The following is a 17,382-nucleotide window of genomic DNA, read 5'->3' as shown; positions in this document are numbered from 1 at the left end:
TCCCACCAGGAAACTCAGGGGCCCCTAGCTTAGCTGTCAAGAGGCGGCGAGAATCAGAGACAAGATGAGATGAGAATCAGTGAGTGGGGGAAGCTCACACAGGAACCCTTTTATGAAATGAAAGTGTCATTATTTGTAATGGAGTATTGCACAACAATTTGATTTTAACGTAGTCAGATGAAAGCCATGGCTGCTACAAAGTGAGACCATTCAGAAAAAGTAGTTGAAAAAAAGTCTCTAGGAAATAAAATATTCCTCCCTCTGTTTTCTCTGTGTTCTGAATGGTCTAACCCACGGTTCACATGGCCCCCTCCCCCTGCAAGTGTTAGAGAGCGTGTGTGTGTGTGTGTGTGTGTGTGTGTGTGTGTTGTCTTAGCCTTATATAGTGCAGACTAGTTTGTCAGGCTCATGTGCTTCTGGACTGTGAATTTGTCCCGGAGCCGAGCAGCAGGCACAGTCTCCTTCACTTCAGGTTCCATCCTCTTATCCTACCCTCTCTTGGTGTAAGGATATACAAGGGTACACAAGGTGCCCACCTCCCAGGACTTGTCACCACCTGCGTTGTCTATACTTACTTTCTCTTGTGGAACTGCTTGTAGTTGACAGGATGAATGGGATGTATGACCCGCTTCAACACGACGGCTCCTTCATGTTCACATCGGAGTCTGTGGGCGAGGGACACCCGGGTGAGTATACAGAACCTGACATTTTGGAGCTCCCTCAGAAGGGTTGCATCCATCCACACAGATCTGCAGTCTTTTGCATCTGCAACAGAATCAGTGTTATGTGAAGGAAGAAGACATGCCATGTGCCACACAAGATAATGTCAAATGTCAAACAAACTGACGCGAAAAGGTCGAAGCAGTTGCACTCTGCCCTTTTCTTAGATTTTGTACTTGTGGAATGTGTGGTTCCCTGCCTGGAGATTACTGGGTGCATGTGGACATGGCCACACACACATCATGGAGGTACGCATGGCAGCGAAGTGCACTTTGTGTGGACGACATTATAGTATACCACTGACACTTTTTATCTGTCATTTATTTACAGCATAAATACAGTATATTGTATTTATCTCAGTCTCCGAGAGCATTCCACTGTATAGATTTTGATGGACTTGCCTTACACTGGAGTCCATGCACGCTACAGTTACAGTATGCATGCACCCAAACCAAGGCTATTCTTAGGACTGTAGCTACTGCAAACTCAACTAATACTCTGATGGAAGGCCTGAAACCAGAGCAGTAACTCAGCGAAGATGAGATCTTCGAAATGTGAAGTAAAACGAAAGCAACGTAGAAATGAATTGAAAAGAATGCAAGTGGGTTATGCTATGTACAGGTAAAACACATAGCCCAGCAGTACCCACAGTCGATGTGCGTAACTGCGCATAGCTCCCTTTGACAGCACTGTAATAGCCAGCACTGCATCTGCTTTCCAGATAAGATATGTGACCAGATCAGTGATGCCGTGCTGGATGCACACCTGAAACAGGACCCAGATGCCAAGGTGGCCTGTGGTGAGTAACAATAAGTGGAGGGCAGTGGAGCAGTTTGCATACAATAATAATGGACCTTACTACAACCCACTGGGGGGGGGGGGATTCCGTCTTCAGCTTCATCCAGTAGTTAAGACCCAGCGTTGCTTTTTAGCAACAATTTTATTTTAATTAATTACTAATTTATTTATTTTTTCTGTTCTTTTTTCACCTAAACGTCATCAGTGATGTTCATTGCAATGCCATTTCGATGCCATTGGTCATGATATTTGCATATAAATACCCCCCCACAGAGGCTGAAATTCACACAAATTGTGTCTGTTTTTTAACCTAAGACTTTTGACCTTTACCCTAATAAAAGTAGGTACAATAATTGTAATATATGTTTTTTTGTGATCATTAGAATGTCTAGAACATGTTTTATTCATTATTGTGAAAGATATCCCCCAAATGTAAATTATTAATTTATTATATTATTATACAATTATTATATAATTATTATACATTTTTCATCAAACTTTTTTTATTTTTTTATTTTTTTGACATAATTTTTAGTCTTAGTCCTAGTAGTACAAAGTAGTAGTAAGGTTGAAATCTATTTTTTGCAAGTAGAAATTAGAGGGTTAAGTATTTTGTTCAGGGACACCTGTAGACACATTGCCAGGACCAGGAATCAAACCTGCACATGAGACCTGTTGCTTCCCAGTGTCTGCTTTCTATCCACCACAGGAATGTATTGAAAATCTATTTAACTAAACTACGTATAGTATATGTAGTAGGCTAGATAAATCTACTACTTCACCCAGAATGGTGGTCTTGGGTGGTCCTTTTGCATCAAAACCAATCTTTGCCTCACAAATTATCATAGGATCTGAAAGTGGGCATGATGGGGGGAGGGGGGTGACATATCACATTAAGGCCTCCTTTGAAGACATTACAAAAACATAGCCAATCAGTTCTTCCTTGCCCCTTTCTTCAAAGTTATGGGATTACAATAATCTGTTCTACATTAATCTGTTCTGAAGTTGCAGTATGCTCTTTTTTGAAAAGCCATGTTCCAGCCTATCAATGTTAAACGTTAATCACTTCTTACTTCTTGTCCCATGATAAACCTTTCCACCGACAAACAAACAAAAAGAGTTCATACATTTTGCTAACAGACGTACAAGCAAAAAAAATTGAATGGGGCAGGGGAAACATGACCCCCATCCAACTTCACTGCTACAGATAAAAGCTTCATGCGTCATGTTTGCAAAATAAAATAACTTCATAACATGTTCTAAGTACAATCACTAGAAACGTATAGTGCTGTAGAAGATTGTTCACATCATGTACGTTGCGTTGCGACACATGAGCTTGTAGATCTGCTATTTGTTTTAAATGGAACAATTTTGCACTAAATGCATAGTGAGTACTTTCTACTTTTGGTACTTTAGGTACATTTTAATGCCAATACCTTTGTACTTTTACTCAAGTACATTTTGAATTCCGGACTATTACTTGTAACGGAGTATAGTTCTACACTGCAGTATTGATACTTTTACCTAATTAAAACAACCAAGCACTTTTTCCACCACTGCATAACATTGATTGCTATGTTTGGGGCGAAACAGAGACGGTGTGTAAGACAGGCATGGTGTTGCTGTGTGGTGAGATCACATCACGGGCCCACGTGGATTACCAGACTGTGGTGAGGGAGACCATCCGTGACATCGGCTACGACAACTCCGAAAAAGGTGCAGTTTTCGAATCTCAGCCTCATTTGTTTTGTTGATTTTGGTTTTTACACTTGTTTTTCTTTCGGTTGCTGCATGTCAGAGCTTGCATTTTCCAACATTCGGTCAGTCACATCTGCACACCTGTAGTAGATATATACGTATGGCCCCTGTTCTAAATTACAGCAAGTAGTGGACAATTAATTTGAAACAAGAGTCTCTCCACAGATTATTCTATTCATCTAATGTATGAGTAGGTAGCCTATGTTATGTTTCTGAGGTTAAATTGGGTATGTGATTCAGCAAACATCACAGGCAGAGAGTGACCCAGTCATAATGCTGTTCTTAAGCTAAGGCTAACCTAACGGTTCTTTGCATCCTTTGTGACACTTGGAGGGAATCGTATTGTTTGGCTAGTAGACAGCAACTGCCTGAGGGGGGAAATGTACTTTGGCTGTTATCTACGCAATACTGTATGTGATTAGCCTGGTATCAGTGTGTCACTGTGTCGTAGTACTGTACTGGCCAAGGTACTGCAAGGACAGGCAATGCCGATACCATACATGAAAACAACATCAATAGCACTGTTATATTGCCAAGACTTACCAAATGAACGAGCCAAGTCTTGCTGTTGGCGATCAAAGCACCCCAGAAGCAATGTCTCAAAGCATATTGGATTTTACCCTGTGAATGAAGATACGAAGCAGTTACCTTTCAGTATTTCCCAAAAGATGTGAGTAAGAGATTACAATATATTACAATGTATGAATATTCAAAAGCATCATACTATCTTCACGTCCCCTCCCGAAAGCCCCTGAAAGCTAGTTATTAATTACTCTTACTTTATTTTCAGATTGCTCAGATCTTTGTGAATGATACAGATATTTCTCCAGTGATGTTAAATTTAAAAATCACACCCGTGTGAAGTGAGGGGTGCTCTCATCATTATACATCATCATACATCATCTCATGAACAACTGAATTTACGTGATTGGTTAGCAAATATGCTCGTCTACATATGATGTAAATTTTCCCTTCATTGTCAATGGCATTTAATGTTTGTGTTGAAACAATTTGAGGCACATATGACCTAATTTCTCCTTTCATTGTCAATGGCAAATATGAAACGTTTGGGGACAAAAGCTGTACATACCGTATATATTTTTTTCACTGAGTTTACCATACTGACCAGGTGTGCATTCACTGGGTGTAAAACATTCTGTTTTATGCAAAAATCTCTCTCTCTCTCTCTCTCTCTCTCTCTCTCTCTCTCTCTCCAGGATTTGATTATAAGACCTGCAATGTGCTGGTGGCTCTGGAACAGCAGTCCCCTGACATAGCCCAGGGGGTTCATGTTGACAGAGATGAGGATGACATTGGTGCAGGCGACCAGGTAGTCACACAACCTAAGACACAGTCTTTCACCCGCATGCCCCTCCTATTTCAGACAAGTCACGTTGTTATGATGTTATTCAGGACAACGCCACAGGGGCGTATCAAGAGTTGCTACAGTCCAACAGGCAGACTTTCATCTCTGAACATGGAAATCACAATGAAAAATTATCTAGATAATGTAAACGACCAGGCCCTCCTAGGGGGCATAATCCATACAATGCAAAAACAGCACAGTTGTTTGTTTTGGTGTTAGATAGTGGCACCAACCGTGTCAAATAGCACTGCAATGTCCTGAACGTAATAATGTTGTCAATGCTGAGCTGTTACCTCTCCACATCCACAGGGCCTGATGTTTGGCTACGCTACAGATGAGACAGAGGAGTGCATGCCCCTCACCATTGTCCTCGCCCACAAACTCAATGCCAAGATGGCCGAACTGAGGCGGAACGGGACGATCCCCTGGCTACGCCCAGACTCCAAGACACAGGTACGATCATGATACACCTGTACTGCCTCTGAAACAACTGCATATTAGCAGACCTAATTCTTATTTGTAAATATATTAAAGTCTAACTCATGTTGCTATGATTAGGTGATGTAATGGTGATGTAAAACAAACACAGACAAAACATACATTAAACTCTCTTTATTGTTAATGGCATTTAATGTTTGTGTTAGCGACTAAACAAACATTAAACCGGTATATAGGAGGGGCTAGCACCCTTCAAAAATAAACACCATAAATATATGGTGTATAGTGTATGTGTATGTGTATGGTGATGCCTTTCATATGAAGCCACACGTCATGTCACATTTAGTTGTACATGCGATATACATTACATCAAGTGAAACTGAGTATCTGCCAGCTGTAGTCGTCATGAGTATTACTTTACACCACGAGTTAGGGGTGTAGAGAGGCCTGCATACCGACAGAAACCAGAAAATGCTGGCCGAATACTTTGTGAGAGGAACTTCCTCAAAACTCTCCACCCACCAGCCACCACAGTCTTATAATCATTAATCAGGATGTATTGGTCCCCCTGAGTCCACTACTCTGTCACTTCACAACTCATTGCTCTGACCTGAAAACAGATTTCTCTCTATGGAAGCAGACACCCCTAGGTGCTATTTGGAGGTTCTTCTGTTGAACAGCGGCCAAGTCCAAACGTGCCACATTTCATCTTGGCACGAGTCTAGGCCATGTCCCTAAACCCGCCTGTGTAAAAACCGTATACGTACGGAACAGGTCTTATCCCATTCTGACCTGAGATCAGATTCATACGAGGTTTCCACTGGACACACACTGGTCTGATTAACCCATTCTGAACTGAGATCAGATTCATACGAGGTTTCCACTGGACACACACTGGTCTGATTAACCCATTCTGACCTGAGATCAGATTCTACAAATGTCAGTCGCTCTTCGATTCTTCAAAAATAGCAGACCTACAAGCTCGTAGCGTGCCACTCGGTGGCGCGCTGTGAGCTTGTAGATCTGCTATTTTTCAATAGCTAAAGCATAACATGACTCTAACGTTCCCGTTCAGAATGGGTTTTAATTATTCATTTACTTTCCTCTGCCATTCTCCGTTAAGGTGACAGTTCATTATACCCAGGAAGATGGCGCCGTCATCCCCAAGAGGGTGCACACCGTGGTGGTCTCGACGCAGCACGACGACTACATAAGTCTGGACGAGCAGAAGCAGGTGCTGAAGGAGAAAGTCATCATGGCCGTGGTTCCGCCCAAGTACCTGGACGAGAACACCGTCTACCACCTGCAGCCCAGCGGGCGCTTTGTCATCGGCGGACCCCAGGTAAAAAAAAGGTCTCCCAGCCACATGGAATGGCTTTTCGAAAAAGGAATGGGGGCAACACTTTCAGACATGATATACTGTAGATCCTATAGTCCTAGAACAGTGGTTCTTAACCTTTTCAGGCCGTGACCCCCCCAAAATAGTCATATTCTAACTGGGGACCCCCCCAAAAATAATCATATTCGAACTGGGGACCCCCCAAAATAATCATATTTGAACTGGGGTTCCCCCAAAAATAATCATATAAGAACTGGGCACCCCCCAAAAATAATCATATTTGAACTGGGCACCCCCCAAAAATAATCATATTTGAACTGGGGTTCCCCCAAAAATAATCATATTTGAACTGGGGATCCCCCAAAAATAATCATATTCGAACTGGGCACCCCCCAAAAATAATCATATTTGAACTGGGCACCCCCCAAAATAATCATATTTGAACTGGGCACCCCCCAAAAATAATCATATTTGAACTGGGCACCCCCCAAAATAATCATATTTGAACTGGGCACCCCCCAAAAATAATCATATTTGAACTGGGGATCCCCCAAAAAATAATCATATTTGAACTGGGCACCCCCCAAAAATAATCATATTTGAACTGGGCACCCCCCAAAATAATAATATTCGAACTGGGCACCCCCCAAAAATAATCATATTTGAACTAGGCACCCCCCAAAATAATAATATTTGAACTGGTGACATTTCGACACAGACGTAGGCCTACTCTTCATCAGAATCAGAGCTTTGACTAGTAGGAGCTTTACACATACGGTGTGCCGACTTTTTTTTATATTGCCCACTGTTGCTCCTTCATAATCGTCCAGCGGATGTGCCAGTTTTAAGACACTCAAGACAGTTACCCTGACTGTGCTAAAGGCAGGCTTCATGAAAGACTTTCCGCACTCAGGCAAAGAAAGTTCATTATCCACAAGCAAATTCATCTTTTTGTAGATTCAACACATTATAAACAAACAAACAAACAAACAGCTTTCTTATGCCCTCTCTTGCTCCGGTAAAAAATGTTCTCCAACTCCCAGATGAATGCCCTTCACCCCGGCCCTTAACCTGTTTGTATAAGTGATTGGGCATTTAAACATGGGTCGGACTGACCAGTGTTCGCTGCCTTTCATTCCGTCCGCTCTCTACTCTTCACTGGGACACGCAGCCTCTGATTGTTCTGTCAGACCAGAGCTAACTTAAAGGTATATTCAGTGATTTCACTTAATTCAAATATCACTTATTTTTTTGTTTTGTTGTGTTAATCCTCCCTACTATAGAGTGTGCTGACCATATAAGGAGTTCCTCCCTGTCCCTAGTTAACCCCTGGGGGTCAAAAAACCTTAGGTTTCGTTTTTGACTCTCTATCCTGATTGGACGAAAGGCTGGGTCCCACAGCCAAAAACGAAACCTACGGTTTTTTGAGTGAAATCACTGAATATACCTTTAAGTAACAGGCTGTAAATGGCTGTTTTTAAAGGGACGCTGTCCTGATATTTGGCTCCTTCTACTGGTGGTTAGAGAGAAGGAGTCAGGGAAAAACGCCACACATGTTTATGCGCTTACGGTACTTGTTTGTGAAACTCTGTGTTGTTTTCTGGCAGGGTGACGCCGGTGTGACCGGTAGAAAGATCATCGTGGACACATATGGGGGCTGGGGGGCGCACGGTGGGGGGGCCTTCTCTGGGAAGGACTGCACCAAGGTGGACCGCTCGGCTGCCTATGCTGCCCGCTGGGTGGCCAAGTCTCTGGTCAAGGCCAACCTTTGCAGGAGAGTGCTGGTGCAGGTAGGCCTACAAGGACTTTACTCAGTAGGTTTACTATAACAATGCATTTGATTTGCATAGCACCTACACAACATCATCCATGTAGTGTAGTATTGAAATATGCAATATAAATCTATATAAAAAAAAACATGAATTTGTCAAATTAATTCTGACCTCAGATTCTAAAATTGTCTTCTAGCCTACATCCTGACATCTTTCTGAAAATGCTATGTTTATGTCAGTCGTTCTTCGATTTTTCTAAAATAGCAGACCTGCAAGCTCGTAGCGCGCCACTCGAGCTTGTAGATCTGCTATTTTTTCAATAGCTAAAGCATAACATAGTGCTAACACGAAAAGGGGTTCCCGCCCAAAGTGGGTTAACACGTATACTGTGAGAGCAGTATACAGCTTAAGCCCAACAATATCAGTTGTTTATTGTTAATTATTGTTATTGTGCAAGGAATTATGGTGTTTGGTATTAATTCACTGGGGTTGCTTTTCCATGTTTTTCCATGTTTGTGTGCTTCACTTTTTACCTGGACCATATTGCGAGCTATTCTAGGAAAATCTATGGAATTCTTCTTATTTAGGTCAACACGTCCACCTCTGTTATTTGTCACTCTTACAAGACTTGAGATGTGCAAACCGTGGGTGCCTCAGTCATACATTATCAGGTAATAATACTGTAGGTATATACAGTACTAGATCTTTACGAAAAATAATTTGTCATCGTGAAACAATGGGCACTTCCACTAAACTTGGGATGGGTGCTCTGCCATGAAAATATATGGTTTAAGCCAGGTTTAAAATGACCACAGTAGTTGTAACAAGTACCAAACTTGAATAAAGAATATTAAGACTTCAGTTCAGGTTCACCATTTTAAAATGTTCACTTCACCACTTTTCAAACCTATCTTCATATAATTGGTCCTCACTAATGGTCGTGATAAAATAGCACCATATTTTTCTACTCGGTCTGTGTATCATAGGAGGGCTGTGGGCAGTTCAAGTCCTTCAGTGACATCATCGATGGCGGGGAATCCAAGCTAATAGAAACTGCAGGCTTTCTATTCCTGAAAAGTTGCAATGCGAAAATGGAAGCCATCGTTCTCATGATAATAAAAATCGAAATATTCTTAAAAAAAATATTGTTAAACAAAATCTGCCTAATGATGTTGTCACTGGTGGACGGGTTTCTGAATTGCCCACAGCCCTCCTATGAGACACAGACCGAGTAGAAAGAAATGTTGGTTATATGAAGATGGGTATGAAAAGTGGTGAAGTGGTCCTTTAAGCCTTTTAAAAATGTACTGTGCACTACCGGTACATTCAATTAAATTATTGTCACTGCAGGTGCAGTGGAATAAAGGTTTGTGCACACTTATCTTTTATAATATCCATAGAAATAATGTAGAAGAAATTACAGCCTATAATGATAAAACGTTAGGCTTTTCATGTAACAAAGGTGAAGGTGGTGCAGTCATGCAGCAAACCATTGCTTCAGCCAATCAGAAGCCGCGTCTGGCAAAACACAATTATCGCATGCTGCGGTGGTGGAGGTATGGTGTTGGTAGTTAGCATGCATACTACTGTACATACAGTTGCTAAATGCAGGCATTGGTAAAGTGGGCTCAACTGCAGAGCTGCTATTCTGCCCTTCACCTGAGTAACATGTGCTGCCTCTTGTATCTATCTGTGTTCAGGTGGCTTACGCGATCGGAGTGGCCCATCCTCTGTCCATCTCTCTGTTCACCTACGGCTCGTCCCAGATGAGTGAAAAGGAGCTGCTTCACATCGTCAACAAAAACTTTGACCTCAGGCCTGGGGTCATCATCAGGTGACTGATGCGCGGATAAACTCTGTATGATGCAGTACAAGTTGATTAACCCCATGAACCCTCGTGTCCCTTTTACTGGGGCAAACATTCGGCATAAATTGCAAGCCCGCAACATGATGCGCTGCGAGCTTGTAGATACTTTTTACCAAGAGATGCCTGTAGGCATTTTTGTCAAGAGATTTAGTGTAGAGGGGGGAAAAAGGAGGGGACGAAGTATAGTCCCCCAGCTGGAGACACCAGTCAACCAAGTAGACTATATATTGGGGTTTAAGTGGTTTATATTTTGCTTCATACTGTAATAACTGTTGATGGATTTGGTTGCAGAGATCTGGATCTGAAGAGGCCAATCTACCAGAAGACAGCCTGCTATGGTCACTTTGGTAGAAAGGACTTCCCCTGGGAGATCCCCAAGAACCTCAACCTCTAGTCTTTGTGTCTTATCGGTGTTGACTGTGAATACGGGCTGTCCCTTTATACTGTGTGTGGTGAGTGCGAGACAAAAGCTACATATGTAGCTGTTTTGGTGCTCTGTGTGTGTGTGTGTGTGTGTGTGTGTGTGTATGTATGTACGTGCGTGCGTGTGATGAGCATCAAACAAGCTACACACAGTAGATGGCTATCCTCATGCTGCAGTAACCCAGTAAGAGTGAGGGGGTGAGGTATGATGGATCGCAATGGGGCGCAACCTCCCAGACAAATCAGTCATAAGGACGGACTGCGTCGGGGACGACATAGTGCCTTGTTAATGACATAATAACTGTGAACATTGGCAAAGAGGCCTACATGTGATTATGTTTTAACAGAATACAGTGTAGAAACCGGCACGTGCAGTTTGATACGTGCATGTCTTAATTTTCCAGTGCAGCTTTCCCAGGTTGTTTTAAAAGCTTTAGCAATAAGTGAGACATTTTAAATAGTTCAGAATGTTGTAGGTATAGATACCACTGTGCTTACACTACCTTGCATTATTAAGCCAATGACCAAATCGGGATAACCCTGTATTTCTAACAGAGTTATTAGAACCAGAACCACTACAGTGTCTTAACGGTTTAACAAAAACCTGTATCTGGTCTGTTTAATGTTTTTTTCCCATTTCAGCTGGATATCTACACTACGGTATTAAATGTTATTTCAAAGTCAATTCATCAAAGGGAGAAACTGTGAGGAAAAATGTAAAAGAAAGTTGTGTTCTTCACTTGCTGAGACCCCTGGATGGTTGATCTTCCAAGAATGACTGCACAGAGAGAAGAGGGGATATATGATTACTTAAAACTAGCTTCAACTGTCTCATGATGTGAAATGTGCAGTCATATCATTCCTTTCCTAAAAGCTGGTCACATTGAGTCCATTACCCACCATTTGTCAACAGAGCTAGAAGAAAATGTAAATATCCTTTATGAACAATAAAACATTGTAAAAAGCGAACACAGTATCTTTCTACATTCTCTTGAAAATCTGTGGCCTGGTCCAGCAAAACACAAATGTCTTAACATAATTTTGCCCTTATGTCAGACAGCATAGAGTTATTAACTTTCCTCGTAGTAGAACAGATCAGATACAGCACAGATTCACTCCTCTAGTTTGGTCAGAGTTAAGCAGCAGAGGAGATTTCTTTCACCAAAAGGCTGTTATAAGTTTGCTCACTTCTTCTTAGCACGGGAATGGAAGTTAAACAGCAAGATATACAGTATAACTTAGGTAAAAGCTGAGACAACTACTTGGGTCTCAAATTGAGAGACCGCCTTAATATTGATACATATAATATACATCATAACATTGAAACATCGGCCCTTGGTTATAAAACTATGTCAGTATATCATTTCTTCCATCAGAAAAAGCAACGTAGGGGGCTCACTGCTAATATAAGGGGTAAAACAATGAACACCAAAACACCACCGACAGTGTTTTGAGTGTAGGAAGCCAGATTGGGAGGGAGTCCTTTGTTGCTGCACTAGTGACTCCTACAGGTTGCTCGAGTGTACCTCTCACTGCTCTCAGCAAATCTGGGAATTGGCATAATGGCTAAATTGGGAGAAGAAAAAAAAGATACAATAAAGAAAAAGCAGCATATTGTAACATACATAACTTTTAAGAAAATATTTATATGAAGTAAATAACTCTTGGCACAGAACTACTCCTTGTAATTAGGTATGATTGATCTTTCCCTTTTTAAGGCACAAAGTGATATAACGGTATTTGGAATTTCCTGAGAAAAAGCAAATGTGTGTCTTTGGGCGTGTCTGAGTCCAAGCTATAGAACAACTTTGAACCTTTGACATTCTGCTGTATAATGAAATACCCTAAAGGTACTGATATGCTAGTTTAGTCCACAATTCAAAAATGATTGCTGTGTTCGACGAACAGTTGAAAAAACATCAACATTTGTTGTGACAGTATAAATTTGATGAAAAGGAACAACAAAGTATAGGCGACGGCGTGTGTGTGTGTGCGCGCGCACACGCACATTATCATTCATATACTGCCATTATTAGTTGTCTTACAAAAGGCACTAGTAACAAACGACAATGTGTGCGATGTGTTTCACTTTCCATGCTTGCCTGTGTTATTACAGAAAAGCATAATCACATAGCATCACATGGAATTCTTGGATCATTATGAAGGCTTACAACAGCCTTGTGCCATAGTTGTGTGCAATACTTGGGTGCCCTGTATCAATATAGAGGACATACTGTAGTGTATCAGCGTAACCATTTTACACCTGCCGTCCATATTTTGATTCCAGGAAAACAGCAAAAGTAGCATATCTCCAATTTGGCCTCGTAGATCAGCAACAGTATTTTCATCCATTTTTGAGCGACTCCATTGTACAACAAAGTGGTTAATACTCATTAACCACTGTGTCAGCTCCTCTATCCTCAAGATGGCCGGCGATTGGTCTCATTTTTGTCCATCAATCACTCTCTAGTGGACACATGGTTGGTCAGAGGCAATGTGCCATTTGGTGGTTAGGTCAGCTCACAGAATAGCCAAATTGTCCGGCTGACAGGGGTTTGGCCCTCCCCCAACATCCGCCTTGTGGTCAGAGCTGGAGAAGACGGGGCCCCCGCCACCTCCTCTGGACAACACCATCAGCGTGTCCCCGGACATGTCCCCAAACTCAAACGCAAAGGTCCCGTAGAAGAGCATGATGAGCATGCAGAAGATCCACTCGAAGATGGCCGAGGCGTGCTGCAGCGAGAAGCTGTCCTGGACAAAGAAAACTCCGCCTGGGGGGGGGGGTTAAGGACAACAACACGAGAGATAGATACAGTACATTCTGTACTCAAACACACACACACACACACACACAGTAAAAAAAATACTTGACGCAACATGTCTTTCTCCAGCAGGGGTCAACGCAACACATAATAACCAACACACAATTGAAGGCCATTGCTTGTTGTCAATTTATGATCAAAGAATTGTTACAATCAAGATTGTGCAATCCATAGTCATTAGTCACGATCATCACTTGCTACTCTATTGATGTTGTAATTGCAACCGTAACCGTATTGTTCATTCCCGACCGACACTAGTAAACGCAGAGGGCAAATTCTTCCGATTCCAATCCCAACGTCAGTCTTGTGGAAGACTTCAGTTTCAGCCATTTGAAGGAAGGATACTAAGCACCAGGGCGATGAGGGCGAGCAGGGACATCCCCAGGCGAAGGTGTCCAACGAGGTACTCCTCCTGGGTCTTGGCCAGCCTGTAGGTCAGGGCTGACTGAACGCACACAAACAGGATGCTGGTGGGGAAGGCCACTCCGGCTCCAACGTAGTGCAGCACCTTGGCGTAATCCACCTATAGGGCACGGAATTGTCTTCAATTAAAGACAAAACGTAACTGATTTTGGAGCCAAGGGAGTGTCAGCGTTCGGCTTCAATTGGTAATGTCCAAACTTGTCCATGCGGCATGCACACTCTCACTCTCTCTCTCTCTCTCTCTCTCCGCACGCACACGCGTACACACACACACACGCGCGTACACACACACACACACACACACACACACACACACACACACACACACACGCGCGCGTACACACACACACACACACACACACACACACACACTCACACACACACACACACACACACGATAACCTCTGCTATTCAGCTGACCTGACACTAGGTCTAGTACATGGAGTGAAGTGAATGACTGTGGTGAACTGTAGGAGTCACACACAGATGTTCCGTCTCACTAATGACAGAGAAGAAGCAAAAAGAACATCTTTGTTCTGCTGTGCTTCATGCATATACAGTACATCACCATTTCATTGCAAAATAGAGGCGAATTATCGACTTCAGCCAACAGTTATGAAACCTTGTGGAATGCGTGCTAATGGGGGTTACAAGACGTCGTTTAAGGCAGGATTCGGAAGAGGTGACCCACATGTCAAAAAACAGTAAACTATCATTATACATCTCCGCTTACAACTTCACAGAATATAGATGGAATGACAATTCAGCCATCCACTAGGCCTAGGGCATTGATCAATGAATCTACCGGTAAGCTACTGTATAATTACGTTTTGTTATAATTACATAAATTAATTATTAAATTTATGTTTGATTTACTGTTACACCCCTTCACCCAGCACACTAATACCGCTTCTATCAGCATCTCATTCATGAATTCTTCAAGACGTTTCATTCAATGTCCGCACTTCCATTTCGGAAACACTGGCCTTGAGTTTGTCTGTTTATTGCGTCAGCAGAACACTTGCTTGGCTGCTGCGGTGACAAGGTGTATTTATATGCATTAGTCTGTGCCGTGTTTACTTCCAGACAGACATGCACAGAGGGTCTCGTTATGTAAGAGGGAGCTACATACTGTAGTGTAGTAGCCCCTTCCTGCTACCACAGGGAGGAGCCCCTGTCAACCAGTTAGGAGCAAGCAGGAAGAGGACAGAGGCTGTGTGTGTGTGTGTGTGTGTGTGTGTGTGTGTGTGTGTGTGTGTGTGTGTGTGTGTGTGTGTGTGTGTGTGTACACACGTGGTTGAAGGGGTAGATAAATGGTGGGACAACCCCTACCGCTGTAGGATTGTGTACTTGATGAGATCCAGGCGTGTGCAGACAGACCGGGAGGAATCTGAGCCGCCACACTGCTGCGCACGCACGCACGCACGCACACACACACACACACACACACACACACACACACACACACACACACACACACACACACACACACACACACAAATCCAGCCTTCCTGATCTGTCGGCAGGCTCACCCAAACCCATTCAACTGATTCAGAATGCCTGGTCTTCAACCTTGCCCAATGTTCACATTTCCCCCCTTTTCCATTCCCTTGTTCTATTCAAAACACTGGTGATGGCTGGCTACAAGAAACCAAGGGCATGATCCACACCTTCAAACCCTTGGTAGAGATTTGTTTGGTAGCGGTATGGTGTTTATATTATATTCCGGGTGGAGTTCAGAACGAGACGGCCACCCAGAGGAAATATTCTCGACGTGACCTCCTCTAAATGGTATTGAGAGCTAGCCAGAACACAGTGACACCCGGTCGAAATGCTGAACCTCTTGTTTACAAGACCTTGGTACTGTGGAGAAGCTGTCAGACCAATTCCAAGCAGAACATCAAGGAAGACTTGCTTGGAAGCCCCACAAAGAGTCACAAGAAAAAAGGGTCAAAACTGGATCCAAGACGACCAGTTCCACCAGCAGGACCATACTGTATGTAGGACTGAAAGGATGCTTTCATCATGTTTTCATTTGAAGCTACCGTGAACAAAGATCCCACACAATACCCTTGCTCAGCAGCATCAGTTTTAATTAAGGTCCCAAGCCCAAAGGGATAATGGTCTGTTCTTCTTCTTCTTCCGCCAACAATTGCAGTTTCGCCTTAACCGTGCAGTCGGTTTTCCTGAAACTTGCCAATATGGTAGAGGACTATGCCAAACGGGTGAGGACACGAAGCCCACAACCATTGGCCAAAGAGTGGCGCTATAGCACTCAATTGAAAATGCAAACTTTAACAGGCATAGCTCATGAACTGTTTGACCGTCAGCAATAAAACTTCGATACACATGTGTGTCTCCTCATGCCGAACAACTTCTGTGTTGTGACTTTTGACCTCTGACCTTCATATGACCCACTATTTAGACTTTTTAATAATTTCTTCTGTCAGCGCTCCAGGCCAAACCATGTCTGTCTGTCTGTCTGTCTGTCTGTGGTAGGAACAGCTGCAACACTGAGCACTATAACTGCAGCCAGCCAGCGGTGTTGTTGAGCAGTCTGCACCGCTCATTTCACATGGGTATGATTTTTCTTGGCCCCGTCTTACCGCTGCTTGCAGCTATATTTCAAATGGTAATAATAACCCATTGTTATATTTCAAAGACATCTAAGACACTGCAACAGATTGGAGTGCTGTTCCCAGTTTTGCAGGTACATGTTTGCACTGCAGCAGAGATACTCTCCAAAGGGAGAAGCTTTTTCTTCCACTCAGAGATTATGATTTAATGACGACATCTCTGCATTGTACCAAATTTGAAACTACTGTAAATCCTCTAATAGCATGGGGGGGGGGCGTTAAAAAAGCACATATAAACCGGCCATCCAATACAAGCGTCCTCTCGTTTAGTTTTTTAAGTGGGCGATTAAGGCTGTTGATGCGAAGATGTAGGCTATAGAAATTGACATTTGATACAGAGTATTGAAATCAAAAGCCGCATTGCGAATAGCCATTATGTTACTGCACGTGTGTCCAGGGAAGCCACGTGCTGCTGTTTACATTCCATGCATTACTGCCTGCGACAAAGCAGGAAGGCACGTGCAGGGGGGGGGGGGGGGGGACTTTGACTCAAAGTGCCCCTTTCCCCCCCAAATAATAGCAGGCTGTAAAACAAAAACGGCCACAAATGATCTGTGACCAATTGGAAAAGAACTTGGGAAAATATTTCTCTCTCATCACGAAATTATAACTATCAAATGTTGAATTTAAAATGTATCCAAAGATTCTATCTAACTCCAAGAAAACGGTTCCAACTCCAGCTCTGTACGACACCCATTTGCACCCTATGCAACAATAACAAACTGGGGACGTATATGCACATGATGTGGGAGTGTCCAGAGGTCAATCGTTTTTGGTCTAGAGTTTCAGAAGTATTATCTGAGGTAATGGGAACTAGAATTCCCCTCTTGCCTAATATTTTCCTGTTGAATGATGATTCAGCGATTGGGTTGACATTGACAATGCCACGTAGAAGACTCCTGCTCTTAGGGCTGACAGCTGCAAAGAAACTGCTTGTCCTAAGATGGAAACCTCCCCATAAACTTGAGACCTCACAATGGATCCTCTCATTAATGGACATGATCTCTCTGGAACTCTCCA

The 17,382-nt window shown here is 42.9% G+C and overlaps 2 protein-coding genes across 4 annotated transcripts in view; one reads left to right on the top strand and one right to left on the bottom strand.

Annotated features, from left to right (window-relative positions):
* Positions 1–400: 400 nt before the first annotated feature.
* On the top strand, positions 401–11,450 carry LOC310874544 (S-adenosylmethionine synthase-like; the record flags this gene model as incomplete). Of its 3 annotated transcripts, XR_014570579.1 has the most annotated exons (10): positions 402–686; positions 1,442–1,519; positions 3,112–3,234; positions 4,494–4,606; positions 4,952–5,095; positions 6,204–6,422; positions 8,027–8,209; positions 9,892–10,025; positions 10,350–10,510; positions 11,124–11,450. XR_014570579.1 is itself a non-coding variant. In XM_083787402.1 (9 exons), the coding sequence occupies exons 1-9, from the start codon at positions 608–610 to the stop codon at positions 10,450–10,452; spliced, it is 1,176 nt and encodes a 391-aa protein (XP_083643528.1). In that variant the 5' UTR covers positions 402–607. The 3 variants fall into 3 exon arrangements, 2 of the variants coding, with proteins under 2 accessions (XP_083643529.1, XP_083643528.1); XM_083787402.1 differs by having other exon boundaries at positions 10,350–11,450; XM_083787403.1 differs by lacking the exons at positions 10,350–10,510; positions 11,124–11,450 and having other exon boundaries at positions 401–686; positions 9,892–10,029.
* LOC310874545 (transmembrane protein 150A-like) overlaps positions 11,405–17,382 on the bottom strand; it is a 21,649-nt gene continuing 15,671 nt past the window's right edge. The window contains exons 8-9 of the mRNA XM_083787404.1: positions 13,649–13,826; positions 11,405–13,252 (exon numbers count right to left, since the gene is read on the bottom strand). Of these exons, the coding sequence (XP_083643530.1) occupies positions 13,002–13,252; positions 13,649–13,826 (429 nt within the window). The 3' untranslated portion in view covers positions 11,405–13,001. The remainder of the gene's footprint in view (positions 13,253–13,648; positions 13,827–17,382) is intronic.

Source organism: Protomyctophum parallelum, assembly GCF_964188405.1.
Source record: "Protomyctophum parallelum genome assembly, chromosome: 17".
Classification (NCBI taxonomy): Eukaryota; Metazoa; Chordata; class Actinopteri; order Myctophiformes; family Myctophidae; genus Protomyctophum; species Protomyctophum parallelum.
The sequence above is the reverse complement of the archived record's forward strand: the minus strand, read 5'-3'. Positions and strand labels throughout refer to the sequence as shown.